General features: G+C 40.0%; 2 protein-coding genes across 4 annotated transcripts in view; both read left to right on the top strand.

Moving 5' to 3' along the window:
- Positions 1-10,499, top strand: part of LOC116718621 (protein bicaudal D homolog 2-like) — a 43,942-nt gene extending 33,443 nt beyond the window's left edge. Inside the window, exons 10-11 of one of the 3 annotated variants that reach the window (XR_004338970.1) lie at positions 4,195-6,905; positions 8,335-10,499. Coding sequence is in view for 2 of the 3 variants with exons in the window: in XM_032560801.1 (XP_032416692.1) it covers positions 4,195-4,552 (358 nt within the window). In the remaining variant the exon portion in view is untranslated. Of the gene's footprint in view, positions 1-4,194 lie in introns of all 3 variants that reach the window. The other 2 variants (XM_032560922.1, XM_032560801.1) reach the window with 2 other exon arrangements.
- A 5,163-nt stretch (positions 10,500-15,662) lies between these two features.
- fgd (faciogenital dysplasia) overlaps positions 15,663-17,676 on the top strand; it is a 66,827-nt gene continuing 64,813 nt past the window's right edge. The window contains exon 1 of the mRNA XM_032560669.1: positions 15,663-15,979. Within this exon, the coding sequence (XP_032416560.1) occupies positions 15,958-15,979 (22 nt within the window). The 5' untranslated portion in view covers positions 15,663-15,957. The remainder of the gene's footprint in view (positions 15,980-17,676) is intronic.

Genomic DNA, 17,676 nt, shown 5'->3' with positions numbered 1-17,676 from the left:
TGTTTACCTACGTTATGTGCAAAGTTAGTGTTAAAGCTAACAAAGTGTGCATTTGTTGTACGATTTTAAATTTAAATGCATTTAAATGTGATTTTCATAGCAGAGTCAGTCCATCTTCCTGCACTTAGGACTCCTTTTCAATGCACAACTGAGTGATAAATCGTTATAGTGATGGTGCTCTGAGATGATAATGCAATTTTAAAGTGGAGAAAGGCTACTGGCGGCTTTTAGGAGCTCATCTTCCCCATGTAGAAATTGAAACCTTACCTTCGTCTGCATTGAACTTTCTGATGTAACGCTATATAAGAGCAATGTCTCATCAAGTAGTTACAGTTGTGTACACACAGGTCTGTACATATTGTCAGTTTTGTTAGTTTGCCACTGAGTGAAATGACTAAAGGACTTGTTACCAGGTTACATTTACAGTTACTTTGCAGAAGTATTCAAACACGTTGAATTTTTTCAGCTTTTATTACATTACAACAACAAAAGTGAGTGTACTGTATTGGGATTTCAAATTAATATTCTGGAGAGTGTGGCATGTATTTGTATTCAGCCCTTTTACTCTGATGGCCCTACATAAAACCCAGTGTAATTGATTGCTTTATAAAGACCAAAAAATAGCAGAGCAATGTTCAACCCTTCAACTGAAAGGAGTATATAAATAAATAATATCTAACAGGATCTCACCATATACTTAAGCATACTGGCCTGTCGATGAGAGAATTAATATCTGAAACAGCTACGAAGCTCAATTGAATTACGGAGGAGCGGAAGAAAACTTTGACAGGGTAGCTATTTATTTCACACCCCGTAAATCTAGCCTTTATGGAAGAGTTGCAGGTAAGCCAGTGGCAATAAGCAATTGAGCATTAATTGCATGATAAATTAAAATGAGCAAAATAGTTTCCATTCTGATTATTAAAAATTTTAAAGGGCAATTTTGTTTACAGAGACATCATAATCCATATTATGTATGACTTCAGTTGTGTGTGTTTTTTTTATTTCTGTTTTATTTATTATTTATGTTTGTATTTTACTTTGGATATTTAAAATCTCTTCCAGTTCCAGTGCTGATTGTTCTTTGGAAAATTTAAGTTCATTGGTCTTTGAGAGGGCAAACCTGCGTTATTATGCCATCAATATATTACTTAAAAATGGTCTCCAAATATCAGTATTATTGTCTATTGCAATAATTACTAGGACAGTTTATCTTCCAGCAAAATTTGTTATTGTAACAGGCTTACATGCGGGATGAAAGTTGGTGTTGAGGGAAAGCTAACGATGCACATCACTCTGAACCATTCCTATTTCCCTTCCACTTTAGTTCTGCACTTCTGTCACATAAAATTCCCAATAAAAAACATAAAAGTGAGTCTTTCTAAAGACAAAGCAAAACAGTTCAAGGTCTAGAAAAACCTTTGCAATGCACTGTGGCCTGGATGAGCCCATTGACTTCATTTCTTTTATCCTTCTGCTTTCCTGAAGATGCTGTTGATGTGCCTTAAAACCTGCCATCAATGCGTCTTTTCATTGATATGCTCAAAATACCTACCCCAGATGACATTTGTTTCTGTGCCCACCCAGCCCCGGTTGTCCACTACTGTTGTAGGGTTACATTCAGTCTGTTTATGGGATTCATGCATTGGTATGTAAATTCTGTGCTATACGGCACAGAGTTTGGGTCAGGGGGTCTTTGAAAAGCTGGGGGACTTGCCTGAGTGAAGTTTCCCACACTCCCCATCTCCTTTGTATCCCTTGTCCCCCTCCTGTGCTTCCTCAGCACCAAACACACACATCTTTAAGCATCTGGTGACAAGAGGAAGGACCAGGTTTGTAGTTGAAGTCCACTCCAGGAGCCCAATTTTTCAGAGTGATCGCCTCTGACAGTAATGAAAAGGGGATTTGGGGCAAAATCTCTCACACACAAATGATGTGTGGTCCTCATGGAAGAAAAACCTGGAGATGGAGTGAAATTGGGGAAAGCTTAGGGTTTTGTTGTAGCACTTTACTTATGGAGTTGTTGAAAACAGGAGTGGATGTTGCAGTGGGAAGTCCATGGAATATTTTTCACATGTGTTTACGTTCTCCTCTTTGTTTCCCTGCGAGAGTCTGAGCCCCTCCAGCTGCGGGCTCTGGTGTCATGTTAACAGTTAAAGTCCTGCCTCCAACATTCCTCAGACATGCCTCAACATGCTCTCCCTTTCTGCTCTCACTGATCAACGGTCAAACAATTACGCGTAACCGTAACCTGTTGTTTTCATGCTATTAAGAAATGTTGTTTTGTTCATTTTATCTGTGTGATCTCAACGTGATCAGTCATGTTCAGATCAGGACTGCAGCTCAGGAGGTTGTTTATATGCCTTAAGGTCAGTTTCAGTCATGAAACATCTTGTTTATGAGGGCGGTAAGATGCAGTGAACCACTGTACGTTTCCACAAAGGATGCAGATAATATGCTCGTCTGTCACAGCCATCATTACGGCATGTATTCATCCTACACAAGCCTGCAGCCGCCTCCTGGCTCTCCTCTTTTATCATGCCACAATGACCTCGTCAGTGGGCCAAAAAAGGCTCCTTTTGTATCCCGTTGTCTTTTTCCCGGGAAAAAAAATCGCACGACCTCCCACTCCCAGGCAAGGCACACTGAACTGTCTGAAGCGACACTAGCGCCTGACACCTAACAGCCTCCCCCCCCCCAGAGTCTCACACTGGGTTTAATGAAGAGGCACTGATTCCTTTTTGTCTGGGTGTGTCCCAAAGGGTGGAGCAGAGCAGAGGTTCAGGGGTGGAGGTGTTAGTTTGTTTGTATGGTGGTCTGGTAAGGGCAGAGTTCACATGGCCATGAACCACGTGCAGACCTGAACACAACAAAAACATCTGCAGGCACAGATGACTTTTGACTTCACAGCAAAGTTTTCCAAAAAGTTTTCTTCCAAATGGTGTTGGCAGTCCCACTTTTTCTTTGAGTGCTTTTGGGCTTTCTTGTGACAATTTTATGTCTAAACATTAAAAACCAGACTGATATTGAGAAGTGCATTATATTTTCTATTTCATGTGATCCAGGCCTTGGGGAAAATAAATCAAAATTGCAAAGTCAGATATTAAAAAATGGAAATCCTTGTCAGCCAGGAATAACCTGATCTGTGTGTCTCTATCTAAAATGGTTTGTTAAAAACCACAAGTAGTTCATCTAAATCACTTTGAATTGCCTTGTTGCTGAAATGTGCTATACAAATAAACTTACCCTGTCTTGGCACTAACTGCACTAATCAGGCTTTGCAAAATAGTGGGTTGTCGCTACTAATTTGCCAAGAAAATTAAACAAAAGTTCTTTGTTTTCCTCTTCACTCAGTGAAGAAAAGTCCACTGCATTTTTATATCAGCAAACAAAGAAAGTGTAAATGAGCACAAATGAGACTGAAAGGCTCTGATACAAGCAGCAGAAAATGTCCAGGCTTGTGAAGTGAGATAAGACCCAGGAGGAGGAGGATGAAAATGAAACAGGAGTGCTTCCACAGCAGATGGAGACTCGAGATACAACCCACTAAACCCAATCCTGTTGAGTGACCCGGTTTTCTTACCTGTCCAGCTTTAAATCATTCACAGACACAGACACACATGGAATGAGGGACAGGAAATAATGCGGCAGTCCTGCACACAGTTATTAGTTATACTGCATATTTGAGACAATATGTTTGATGGACAGGGTGGAACGAAGTCTCACTGCAGCTGGTGAGAGTAATAAAGCACAGTCTTTTTCTGATCCTTTCACTTTTTTAAAAGTTATTTTAATACTAGTTTAATATTAGTTGATGTATTTGTAGCAGAGGTGGCAAAATGGCTGATTGAGTCAGAAGTTAATATTACAGGAGCATTTTTGGTGTGCAAGCTTGAGCTTTGTGGCTTGTTGCTGCCATCTGCTGGTTATGAAAACAACTGAGAATCTTGATCTTTCTAAAGATTAGGTTTAGTGGGACTTTGACAAAGATGGTGTTCTTCTGCACAGAATCTGATACTGTTTAAAGATTGTGTGCAGCCTGGGCCTTGCCTCACTGATGTAGTTATTCACGCGAAATGATCCCTGACCAAGTATTTGCTGTCTAATGGTCATTAGAAAGTTTTGTGAGAAATTCAGGTTGTGGTGAACCTGCAGGTCAAGCTTCACGTTTTCCTTTTTGCTTCCCTCCTGCAGCTGTGACGAATATGTCACCCAGCTGGAGGAGATGCAGAGGCAGCTGGCTGCAGCCGAGGACGAGAAGAAGACCCTCAACTCTCTGCTGAGGATGGCCATCCAGCAGAAGCTGGCGCTGACGCAGCGCCTGGAGGACCTGGAGTTCGACCATGAGCAAACCCGACGCGGCGGCAACAGCGGGCGCTCCAAGGCCCGCAGCAAGGCTGCCGGCACCACCGCCACCAGCAACCCCCATGTAAGTCAGAGTCTCACCTGCTCTGGCTCCGGTCGACCCGAGCTCAACAACACCATGCCCAACGGCATCCTGGGAGGCCCCGCCATCTTCTGCAGTGAGAAGTACAAGATCTACTGCGACTGAGAGGCGGCTCGGACGTCCAGCTGGACTGCTGTGTACAGAGGGCGGGGTGGGGGGCCGAACCCTCCCTGCCCTTAGTGTAAAAGAGCCCCACTCGCTCGCTTTGCTCCCCGGCCAGCCTGCTCTCCTCTAGGGACTGCTGCGTTACTAACCAGCTGCTCGTTTGTGCTCGTGTAACCGCTTAGGGGAATGCAGATGTATGTACAGTGTGCTGTGGACTGTAGTAGACATAACTGGCATGTGGGTTCAAGGGCCCTGGTTATAATGGGGGGGTGTTGTGGATTTTATGGAGTGTCTATTCTTTCCGCTGTCATGGTGCTGTACCTATGATGTAAAAGGTTGCAGCTTCTGTGTTTATCTGTTCTGGCCCAGTAACATAAACACATGGTGGGGGGTGTGGAGGCATGTAAAGATGTCGGACTGATCGACATCCTCTGTTTGGCGTGTCTGTTGGTGCTCCTTTGATGAAAATAGCCCTTAACTTCTCTCCCTTCCTTTCCATCCTGACCAGGGACTCCTGTATGCGACAGCCCATTGTTTAAATCAAGTAACTGATGTTTACAAGAAAATGAACTAAAATATGCAAGTTCCCTCTGCTTTGTGGCTAGGGGAGCATCAAAATGGATCTATGTACCAATTTAAACTGAGAAGGGGGGGGGGAGTTTCTTGCTTTTATAATGAAAAGGTTCGGACAGAAAAAGGAGCATCTGTGACCGCAGGTGTATTTTTCAGGATCAGTTTAAAGCTGTGATGCTAGCACACCAATACAATAACGTCAGTAGGATTGCATGGCTTTGCAGCTGAAAATGCTTAAAAAAGATTTACCGTTATTTTCTGTCATCAGGTGTGTTATCAGATGAAATGCAGGGCTCTACATTGCAAAAATCCCAGTTAATCGGTGTACGGTGAAACACAGGAGGGGCTGTGAGTTCCGCGCGACCCTACATGTCACATTGGGTCCTATCAGAGCCATATCACAAGAGAGAGAGAAGGAGAACGTTTGACAAATCGATCTTCGCATCCAAATTAAGTGCACTTCAACATAGGTGCCTCAGGTTACTTCTTCTGTTTTACTGTGAACAGAGATACAATATAGTTTTGTTCAAAGGTTATTTTTTAAATAATCAGCAAAATTCTGGAAGAGCACAAAGTATTTCAAGAGGAACTTCCTCAAATTTGGATTAAGCAAAACTGACTGCTCGGCGAAAGTGCCTGTCGACGCAAACATTCAGTGTATTTATCTGTTGATGATGCAAAGCCCTGTCCTCATGTCTCGGCTCTCCCCCACTCATTATCATGTTCCTGCTTTACCTGTAGGAGATCACGCCATAGCTTGCCAGTATATAATAGAGAACATAAAGTCATGTGACCGAGTAGGCATGGGCCGGTTCCAGATGTTCATAGTTTAAATGGTAAATAGTAAATAGCCTGTACTTGAATAGCACATTTTTCAAGTCCAGAGGACCCCAAAGTGCTTCATGCTACCTTTAGTCATTCACCCATCCTGATGGTTATAAGCTACATTGTAGCCACAGCTGTATAAGATTGAGGAAAAATTTCACTGTTTTTTTTTTATGGAACTCAAAAAGAAAAATGTATAGCTTGGCTCAAAATTATTGAATTGAACTGAAAAATATTCACATTCCTGCCGGACATAGATTTAAAATAATTTTTCTTAATCCAGGAAGCGACTTTCTGGTTGTAAATGAAGCAACAGTCTCCCAAAAGACAAAACAAAGTTCAAAGGCATTTTTGACTTTTGAAGAAAAACAAAAGAAAAAGTCTTCTTATTTATAAAATGTCATATCAAAATATCCACACCTCTCTAAATAATCAATGGAAAAGCCTTTCTTGGCAGCTAAAGGCTTGTCATGAGTGTTGACACTGATATTTTTGAGCATTTAACAATGAGCTCCAACTCTTGAGATGATAGAAGCCCTCAAGTCAAGACTCTGGCCGGCTTCAAAACATTACCAAACGATCCCTTGAAATCTACATCTGCCAGGAATATGACTAGTTTTGAACATGATTATGTAACATGTTAAATTCTTTTTGTTTAAGACAGAAATGAATACATGTTCCTATTGCCACTAAAACCTGTACATAGCTCATAGCTAGCTGTTAGAGGAGCATCGCTAAGTTTGAAACCGTACCTTTTAAAAGTCATGGCACACCTTGATGCCAGTAACCAGCCCATACCTACAGCTAAAAATGAGCTCTCCTTATGTCTTCAATCTGAGTGTCTTGTTAGCTATAACCGCCTTCTCTCTCGTAGATTGTCAGCAGCTTGCTCCCTCAGCATCACCAATCACCCTTTAACTAGAAAGAGGACTTGTGAGGAAAATATTTCTGTCAGGTAACATCCTCTCGTTACGCTGCGTGTGTATATCTCAGTGTTGGAAGTGAAGGGGCCCTCATGTGTGTATGCGTGGATATGTGTGTGTGCGGTATGTTTTTAACCATTTGCGCATCGAGGGCCTCTCATTTCTGTATCGTTTGGTGTGCGAGAACGACACCGCACACTGTTTTAGTATTTACAATAGCTTTAAACCATTGCAAGCTAGTATTAAGCAAATAGTAAAAAAGAATAAAAGTGGGGCTTGTGTTTATTAAATCCATGTACCGCTTGTGGATCATAAACATGTTTGCTTTATGATGTTAAAAGCAGGGTTGATGGAAGGTGATCCTGCAAGGTTTTTTAAAAATTGTACCATTTTCTAACACTACAAAGCTCTATGTTAAACTCTATATTCTTGATATATTCCTTCAGGTTGCGATCTTGCAGGATCCTACGACAGTATTCCACCATCTTTGATACGATGCAATGCGGATTGATTCCTAATTAAAAAAAAAGGAAAACTGTTGGTGATCAACCCTGCTTGAGCGTGCATCAGTAGGCCACAGCACAAAGCACTCGAGGCTGTTGTACGACGTAATGAAAAAACGAGCCTCCTTAGAGGTCGGTTACTTCTATGTTTTATAATCACTCAACATACAAGTAGAATGCATTCAGTTTCTATCAGTTTGTGCTGAAAAGGAGGGAGACCTACGCGTTAGATGGGAAAACCAGATGTCTGTCTAATAATGTGTAGAAACAAGTCCAGGATTTTCCAGAGGGAGAAACTCCTGGTGATATTTAGAGGCAGGAAACCGATAAACGGTCACTCGGTTGACCCAAGGACATTGATTTAAATGATCTAACCTTCTCCCATGTATAGGCCCTGTGGTTTCACTGAGCTGTAGATAGATCTCAGGATGTGATTGTGACTAGAATCCTTAGACGAGTGTCGACTGCCCCGTCGAATTTGAAATCAATGTGTTTAACTAATCTGGTGTCATTACAATATGGCACCTGTGCAGCTCCTCCTACCTCCGCCTGTAGGCTTTTCCCTCACCACCTCTGAGTTTTCACCTTAAATCACGTCTTGTATTTGTTCGTTAAAGCCTGCATGTGAAAACTTTACTCGTTTTTCATTAACCCGCATGGCATCTCTCTGTGGCCTCATCACTGTCTTCAGAAGAAAGGTTCACAGTCCTTGTGACAATTTTTGGCTTCCTAATTGCGCTTGCGGGGTAAAATGCAGTGTGTGCGCAGTTCCAATTTTAATTTATTGGAAAAACTTCAAAATGAGACCATATTTGGCTTTGAGCTCCTAAACTCGCCTTCTGCTGCTTTGACTAACACTGGCTGCCGTCTTCTTCATCACCTGACTTTACCGACAGCTGCTTTCAGACTACCTGAATGCTAACAATGCTGATAATTTCTTTATGTCTCCATTTTGCAGTAATTTTACAGTAATTCCTTGAGGACGACGGAGTACCGACACAGAGTTATCCCTTGCAGCTTCAAAAACTCTTAGAACTGTAGCCGATTTGGACGTAAAGACTAAAAAACTTGTCTGTCTTCTACATCTGAACACTTAAATGTGGCACATCAAATCTTTTTTTTTTTTTTTTTAAATAGTGCATCGCTGCTGGAAGCAAACTTCTCACAAGTCCAGTGAACCTTCTGAAACAGATTATGATTGGCTAATCTAACCGTCCAATTAGAAGCCAGGGGACATGTGGCTGTTTCTCATTGTAAACAAGCTGTTTTTATTTTACTTTTTTTATTTTAGTTTTTCTCTATGTGCACTTTGATTATATAGGATTATAACATATTATTGTTAACCTAATAGGAAAGCGTGGTAGTACTATGGTTTGTGAGTCAACCAACGCAAGTTTAACACAGATTAAATATACTAATTACTTGAGTAAATGCTCCACAAACCATAAGAGTACTATTATGAGTCTGTCCTCAAGATTTTATCCATCAAGTAACCATTCTTAACTTGTTTTATTACATTTTACATGTTATGTTGTTTTTTTCTTTGTATGTTCGTTCTACTGCCATGGTCTATATAAAAAAAAAATCCAGGGTGATCAGATTCTGGGGTTTTTTCATGTATTTATTATTCCTAGGAATAGTACAAAAAATTTTACACAATGAAACTTGACAACGCTCTGATTCAAATGGGTAAGTTGTGTTCGGGAGATAAAATTCGGGTTGGCTTGACGAGGTTTTCTCCGAGCTTCTTACCGAGGGCGTTCCATCGAAACCGATCACTGGCCTTCAGAATTCTCTGCAAGTTGCGACTATTAAATTCCAAATTGGAATTGCTTCATTCTCTCTTCGTTTATCGTGCCAAATATTGGCACACCGTTTAGGTCGACAAGAATCAGAACTCGGAAAGAAGACGAGGCAGCCGCGGCTCTCCGTGCGAGCGGGCACCTGGGCTTTTGGGTTTTTATGTTCAGTTGGTTTGTTTAGTACTTTGTTTCTGACCAGTAGTGCCTTTCATTGTTTCAAGGGAGAATCTTAGATTAGGATTTCACGTTTTTTTGTTGTTGTTTTTTTTTTATAGGCGAGGGACATGGGGTTTGAACTGACTATGAGCAGCAATAAAGAGCAAAGTGATTTCAGCCCCTTTTTCTGCGTGAGAGAGGTAATAGTTTTAAAATGAGCTCAATAACTAAAATTGTATTGAATTGTGCAGGTCAGTGATCAAGCAATTCAGGGGTATTAAGAAAAGGTTGTTGTTTTTTTTTGTTTGCTTGTTTTTTTTTTGTACCAAACTTTGGGAACCAAAAGAATTCCTTTGGCCTCCTGTTGTTGAACTAAATGTGCTGAGGGGCAAATCGGTGTACATTTGGAAACATCTACGCATCTCTAGCTGTGTTTGGTGAAGGTAATGTGATCTTAATAGTATTGTTGGAAAAAAAATGTGCTTGGAGCACATTTTTTTTCTTTTCTTTTTGTCTCTTTTTAAGTTTGTTTTTTATTATTATCTCTTTTTTTACATCATGTTTTCAACATTTACGTTTTCAGTAAACAGAAAACAAAAATTAGCATCAACAAGCTTGAATAGTGTCATTACAGCCAATGCTTGCTTGTTGAGGCGTTAAAAGTTACCAATATGGAGATAAAGCTGAACAATTAAAGTGCAATTCAGATGCTGTTTTACTTTTTTATTTTTTTCAACTGAAAAGTTTTCTGTTTGCTGGAAGCTATAGCATTGTGATAATAAAATTAGCAGTGCAAACTATTGTCATATTGTCTTTCAGTATTGATCCATAAGAGTTTGATATCTTTATATAAAATAACCACTTCACCTGTATGTTGGTATTTATTTGAACTGTCATGCAGTACTGTATTCTTATCAATAATGTGCATTATGATTAGTGGCATATTGATTCCAGCTAAATATGCATGTTCCTCAGTCATGGGACCTTTACACAGGATTGAAAACAAACATGTAAAGTTTTGTCCGGGAAATAAAAGAAGCGAGTTGAGTTTGATGTATTACTGCTGAATTATTGCGCTAAAAGTGTTTGTTTTCTAGTTGAGAGGTGGGGTGGCTGTGTAAGGGGAGTCATACTGGTTAAAATCAATAAATGTGACTAAGTTCCACTTTGTTTCTGTGTTGTTATTTATAGCTCATGCACAGCAGGAGAGGATGAAGGGTTAACGTCTATTTTCTCCTGCTCTGATGTGTCGTCTGAGTGTTCCCAGCTGGAAGTCAGGGGGGAAGGAAGGGGATTCCCAGCTGTCCAAGTGGGATCCAGGATGTGATCACATTACACACAAAGGCACCTCCATCCCCCTTCTCAGCTCTTCTCCCTGTATTTTTTTCTGCTGTCTCACTTAAATCTCTCTCCTCCCCCTTTGTCCTTCCCTCTCCTGCTTCACTCCATTTCCTCACTTCGGTCTGGTGATACGCCTACACATGATCGAATAAAGTTTGACCTACAGTCATTCAAGATAATTTTTTTTCCAGGCTGTGGAGACCGGCTTTCCGACTAATTAATACTTTCCAGAGCTAAAGAGACAAACAGAAAATCAGACATTATCTGATGTGATTTGTAGATATTGGATATTATTTTAATCAACTTTAAGAGGTTGCAGTGTGACCCTTTAATGCAAAGCTGTAATGTGTCTGCTTACAGATTTTTCTGTTTTTGCTTTTTTGTCTCACTTAAATATTTCAGATCATCAAACTAATCTTTAAATCAGATAGATTAGTAAATACATGTATTACGTGGTGATCTATATGTTAGAAGTTATTCCTTGTTGTTTTCTTTCAACAAAGACTTTCCTTTTGCCACCCCTCTATAAGGAACAGATGTGTGGCGTTCATGATTAGACATCATTTCAAAAGATGTTTCCACCTGAGTGGGAGATCTTTGCAGCTCCTCCAGAGTCTAATTGGACTTTTTTCTGCTTCTCTGATAAAACCATGTTGTCTCAGTATGCTTGCAAGAGTGCAATACTCCTCATTGAGGTTGGTTGCACAAGATTTTATTTAGAGGCTGGAAACAAAAGTATTTATATATATATATATATATATATACAGTATATATATTAAAAAAAGGTAAAAAGTTTTCTTCCCGCTTTTCTACAATTCTACACTTATTTGTGTTAGTCTGTTGCATAAAATACCAATAAAATTTATTGGGTACTGTGGTTGCACAATAAATGCAAAAAATATATATACTTGAAAGAGAAATGACTAGATCACATAACAGTAAGCATGAGAAACCTAATATTAACGCAGCTGCTAACATTATGTAGGATTAGCCATGAGATCCATAATATGAATCATGTCACCCTGACACACTGCCATGATGAACCAGTTGCTCCCATTTGCCATATGCAGCGCTGATTGAAGTGAATATCATTGAATTACTGAGAGCCAGAGAGGAGGTCAGTACGGGGGTTAATATTGGAGCTTTTGTTAGTGCCACTCCCTTCTCAAATCCACCCACAGCTGACAGTAGAAATGTGGGTCGGCATGCCATTAGTCCTGCCCTTTTAATATACAGGTGTTCTGGTTCTATTTAGACTCTACGGAAGCGGAGTCCGCCTATTACAGCAGCTGTTTCGCCTCTCATATCTGGCGCACTTTTAAAATCTGCCACATGGGGTCACTATACTACAACTGTTTCCGCATCAAGAACGGTAACTTACCACAACGGTGAGTATTTGCCTTAAAAAAAAAACAAGAGTGTTTCTTCAGCTCTCACAAAGAGTCTTTTTTTTTCATGTGAATCAGACTGTGCTGCCATGTGATAAATCTACATGGAGCCTGAAGGACCAAGCAGCTGTGATCAGATGGTCAACAGCACACGTGCTTCACATAGACCGGTTTTCAATGAACACACAAACAAAAATCACATTTCTGTACTGCACTAGTGAGGCAGATATAATTTAATTAAAAGAAGGGTGAGGCGTGTCTTAGCTATGGAGTGTGATCTCAGCTTCTTTCCCTAAACTTAACGTAGACAGAGGTTTTAAATGTCTCTACTACTATCTCTAATCAGCAGCTTTGCCTGAGCCAAATATCAGACGAGATGTTGATAACCACAGTGTGAGGTTTTAATTTGCACATGAAAAGTAGTGAAAAGCTACAGAGTGGCATGTCTGTGTAGTGTGATCATCCATATGATTGGTGTATTTATATTTACACCCAGATGGCTTCAGATGAGTGTAAAAAGCTGATCTCCAACACGTGTTGGCTTTCACACCCATTGTTCAACTTGGATGCTCCGATCTTTTTTTCCTAATTGTCTTTTGTCTCTCACATTTCCCCCTCTTCCTGTTAACATTTTTACCCTCTCTTTATTTTTTCTCTTCATGAATGTTCTCTCTGCTCTGTAGTTGTGAGTGGATGAACTTCAGGGGAGGGAAACAGAGGACTTCTCCCAGAGAGCTCTTTGACGTTCTCCTTTCTGTGGACCAGCATGCTCCATTCGTACTGACAGGCCGTTCAAAGCATTAGAAGGAGCTGAGGCCTCTGCTATAACAAACACGAGTTCATTCACCATCAAAACCCTCTCTCTGGTAACATGCTTAGAATGAATCCAAAGCAAATAATGAAAGAAAATAACATTTTTTGAAATCAGAGTACACCTCATTTTTTCTGATTGTAGCGATGGATCTAAAAAGAGAAGTACAGGTCAGGGAGAAGGTTCTAAACAGAGGAAGACATTCATTTAGAGACTCTGCTGTTGTCTGTTTCGATCCAAGCCAAAGGCAAGCGTGCAGCCAAAGCAGCTGCAACAAAGAACTTAATGGTGCGTGTCTGAATAGACAAGTTTCGAATGAATGGAGGAGGAGGAGTGAGTGCAAACACAGAGAGGCGTAGGGATTGATAGCAGCCACACACCTCTAAGGATTGGCTGTAGAAAATATTAGTAAAGAAGGATTTCATGTGGTTAATGTGACGATGAAAAGATTAATCACTGTAGATGCTTCTGTGACTAACATTGAATTATTAATCATCCATCACCAGATGAGCCTGTTGTTTTTGTTATGGCAGGTGTTTAGGGTGGAGCTGTAACTATGTTACTTACAGTTAAGGTGGTTGGATGTTGTCAGCACAATGGTTTGGGACCTGGAGGATTTCGACAATAAATCTCAGAGCTAAAAAATGTGTAAGGCGTTGAGAGAGGGAGAGAAATACATAATATAGCATCAAAATGCTGGAGAAGATTAAACATGGTTATACATCTGTTTGTTCATAGATTTTTTACGCATTTTTTTTCATAATCCTATTGTTTTCTGTTCAATCAAACCATTTGTAGGCTATTGTTTAGAAGGCTTTTAAGATTTAACTTAGATATGACAAGTGGCAATATAAATTAAAATGAATCTATGGCAAATCAAGTATAAAATGACAAAATAACTTTCTTCTTTACTTTAGCACCACTTGACCTCAACTTTTAGATAAAAATGATGAAAGTAAACACAAATAAAAGGGCTTTACTTTACCAAGACGGCAAATCCCAGCATTTTTCCTCCCTTGTCCATTTCTTCTTGCTTATTAAGTTCACAGCAATCACTGAATACTCTGAAAACTTGGAATCAGTTAGAAGATCAGGAGAAAGCCTGTGCAGTGACATGGAAACCTTGTCCCAGTTTGTGCTCCAAGATTTTTTCCACACTACTTGGCAGATGTGGAGCTCTCCATGCAGAGCCGCCTATTGAAACGGGCCTCTTCATCCTTTTCATGACTTCACGTGACAGCCAGTGTCATGCCTCTGTGCCAGTGGGCATGTCATGGCTGAAGATACAGCAGTGCTTAAAAATAGAAAGCAATAATGAATTAAAATAAGCAAAAGGATAAAGTTTGATACAACTTTAGAACATCCATGCTACTGAGATTCTTCTGTGTGTTTTGTTTTGTTGTTGTTTTTTTTTTACCTCTATTTACTTTGAAACATTTATGTTATTTCAACTTTTGCTATATCTAAGTGTTCAGCTCTTTATAATAATAAATTTTATTGATATGTCAAATTGAGATCTGGAAGGACACATTCAAACACTGATGCTGGTAAGCTTCTGGATAATAGCCACTATTTAACAGAAGTGAGGCTGCAGTTTTGCACCATCAGTGTTTCTGACCAACACCAGCAGGAAAGGTGGGTGAAGCATCTTGCCTAAGAACATAAACAACATGGACTGAGAATTTAACTAGTGACTCACTGATTGCAGGGCAAACTCTGCCACCTTTGCCACCTCATGACTTCAGCTTCAAATATTTATTTATGTTACAATTTCATGTTACGTGTCATGTATTTTCATATTGTTAGAGTATGTATAGTTAACGTGCTAATAATGGTTGAGGCTAGCTTACTAGCTAAATATAGCATATCAGTTCATTTGAACATGCTATTAGCATAGTAGCGAAGATTAGCTCTGTTTAGCTAGCAAATTGACTTTCAAGGCAAAACCCAGGCTTAAGTAGTTCGAAATATGGAGATACAGTGAACCCAAGCCTATTTGTTGTTCTATATTCATTGATTTTCCTGTGAAGCGCAACTCCACATTATTCACAGAAAGTTTGCCTATTTGTGGATTTTGTTTTTTCCATGAAGCACATTTAAAATATGCTAAAGATAATGCAGCATGGGAAGCTGAGATACAGGAGTGTTTTCAGACTGAGTACCTTTAATTTTCATTGGACTTGATATCCAATGGGGGTTTAAGGTTGTCTGAACAGTGGAAATAAGGAAGACCTTATTAGGTTCTGTGGCAGTGCAAAAACAGTCTCTACCATACGTGTTAATGAATACTAAGGTATACTTGGTGTTTAAACTATTAAAACAGACAATTACAGTATGTAACTTGTTAAGAGGTGGGTTCCAAATATGTGCAGATTTTAGCTATTTGTGTGGAACTATTGTCCCTATAACAATATAAGTACTGGAAATTCACTGTATCAAAGGACTTAATTAATTTTAAAAACATCGATTTTTAAACCATTATCACTTCACTTTATATTTTAAGCTTACCCTTCTCTCTTTCAACTGCAAACCTAAAACAGTTCATTGTGATTGGTTAGGGTCAAACCTCCTGGCTCCTCCTTGGTAGCGCCATTGCTGCTAAGTGTTTGACATTAAACTCTATCTGTATTAGTTTTATAGAGCTTAAACACATTCAATTGTTAAAAGATACACCTCTAGCTTTTAATGGTTATTTTCTATAGTCTCAATTCTACATATAAATGAATGGGATTGTCGTGCTTGCGCCTTGCACAGACGGGAACGCGCAATTCATTTTTCCAGCGGCACGGAGAGGAGAGAGTTCAGCCTCCGGAGGAGAGGGGAGGAGAAAGGGCTACATGGAGGAATACAGGACTCTAATTCGGCACAAAATCTGACCCGGATAACATTTTTTTTGTACATTAGGACAAAATGAAGCGTCCCCAGTGTCTCTGTTAGTTTTTGTCGGCGAAGAGGAGAAGAGGAGCGCTCTTAAGAGTTTTGTTAGTCCGCGGTACGCTGGAGCCACCGCTGTTGCTGCCAGTTTCTCCGAGAAAAAAGACGACTTCAGCAAGGGAGGACCTGAGAGAAACTTTGTGGAAAAAATGCAGGGGGTTTCAGCGACGGGTAAGTGAATTGCCCGTCCAGATCATTCGGTCTGCATTGAAAACAGCCTCCACTTTTCTGGAGTTGTTTCCAAATAGTCGCGGCGGGTTTTGCGCACAGGATTTGAATCTCCAAAATGCTTTTGCCAGCTGTCAGCGGGGCAGCTGCAGGCCCGTATCTAACAAGAGAATTACAAAAGAAGGGAAAAAAAAAAGACTTGTTATGCTCGTCAGGCGGCCTCATAAACACAAACTGAAGGGAGCATTAATATTGGAGCTTCTCGGGAGTTCGGGCTGACTGGCAGAAAGGGCAAGAATAGGAGCAAAGCGGTGCCAAACCCTGAGAGAAAAGGCCCTGACCTCACTGTGTCTCCGGTCTGACTGAGCCCCTTCTCTCTGAAACACACACAAACACTCACATTATATCTGCAGTAATTTAGTTAGTAAGCCGTGACCGGAAATCAGGCTGTAAACACACTTTCTGATAACAAGAGGGCTTCTGCACTGTCCTCTCTATTGAGTGGCTGTAACAGTGTCCCTGTGAGGAATGTGACCTAAGTGGAGGAGTTGCAGTGTGTGTGAGACAGATATTAAAAGTCTGGAGGTCTATGAAAATGTTTGGGTGTTTATCTGTCCTGCAGGTCGGTAGAAGGCCACAAGTTAGAGATGAGTATGTGTTCTGTGGTTTCCCTTCTGCAGTGTGTTCAGACATATTTTAGTAGCAAGATGATTTCATGAGATCCTGACTTGCATTTCTGCCACAGCTAAATAATTAACATACTCCCTAGCTGTCCAACTTTATGATGGTTCAGTTCAGTCTTAAAGATTTATTGAGTGCTATATTTTTTAAAAATTAAAGGTGAGTAATAAAGTTTGGATTTCCAGTGCAAAATTTCAGAAATGGCTGATTTAATTACAAATGTACTGAAGAAGAAAAAATGCAAACACTATTTTGTACATATTTGGGTCAGTGACATCACAAAAGGCTCATGAATGGAGTTGATCAGTGCCAATTTACAACAAATACGCAACAAGAGCATTTACATGACAAAAAGATCCAACTAATTTTCAATAACACACAATAGAGCAATAAATTAAATTCATACAAATACAATTATGTCCGGTAGATGGATTAGCAAGTGACTGACAGATTTTAACAAAGATTGTGATACATTGCATTGCAACACTGCAAATCTTTGCATCTTTCCCAAGCCAGGGTTAATTGTGCGGTGACTGATGATGGTAAAGTAAATTTAACTATGACAGGATTTGCATAATGGTCTGAATCTATTTAGATTTCTGAATGAATGTTTTCATCTTATTGGTTCCTGTGCATATTCCTTGTTTGTAAAATGGGTAAAAGGTATATTCCGCCTGCAAGACCTAAATTGTTAAATGATTTGTCAGTATTGTGGAGTTGACTGCCGATCTTTGGGATTACCTTTCTTCCTTCTGAATGATGGCAGTAGGATAGACTGTACTATAACTGGCAGTATGAGGTTGATTTATATTTTTATCTATTAGCAAACGTAGCTTGTGAACCGGCAGTTTTGCAGGAAACCTTTGGAGCTTAATTCAACACATTGACCAGACCAGATGGTTTTTATTTTAACTTGGTCTGATCTCTGATAATGATATCTGGCCATTCCGGTATGCACTGGTCCTCTTCACAAACCACTTCCATGTGTTTCATTGGGCTCCAGGTCAGTTTGGCCCCTT

Source organism: Xiphophorus hellerii, chromosome 1, assembly GCF_003331165.1.
Source record: "Xiphophorus hellerii strain 12219 chromosome 1, Xiphophorus_hellerii-4.1, whole genome shotgun sequence".
Taxonomy (NCBI): domain Eukaryota; kingdom Metazoa; phylum Chordata; class Actinopteri; order Cyprinodontiformes; family Poeciliidae; genus Xiphophorus; species Xiphophorus hellerii.
Note: the sequence above shows the minus strand (reverse complement) of the source record. Positions and strands in the feature narration are given on the sequence as shown.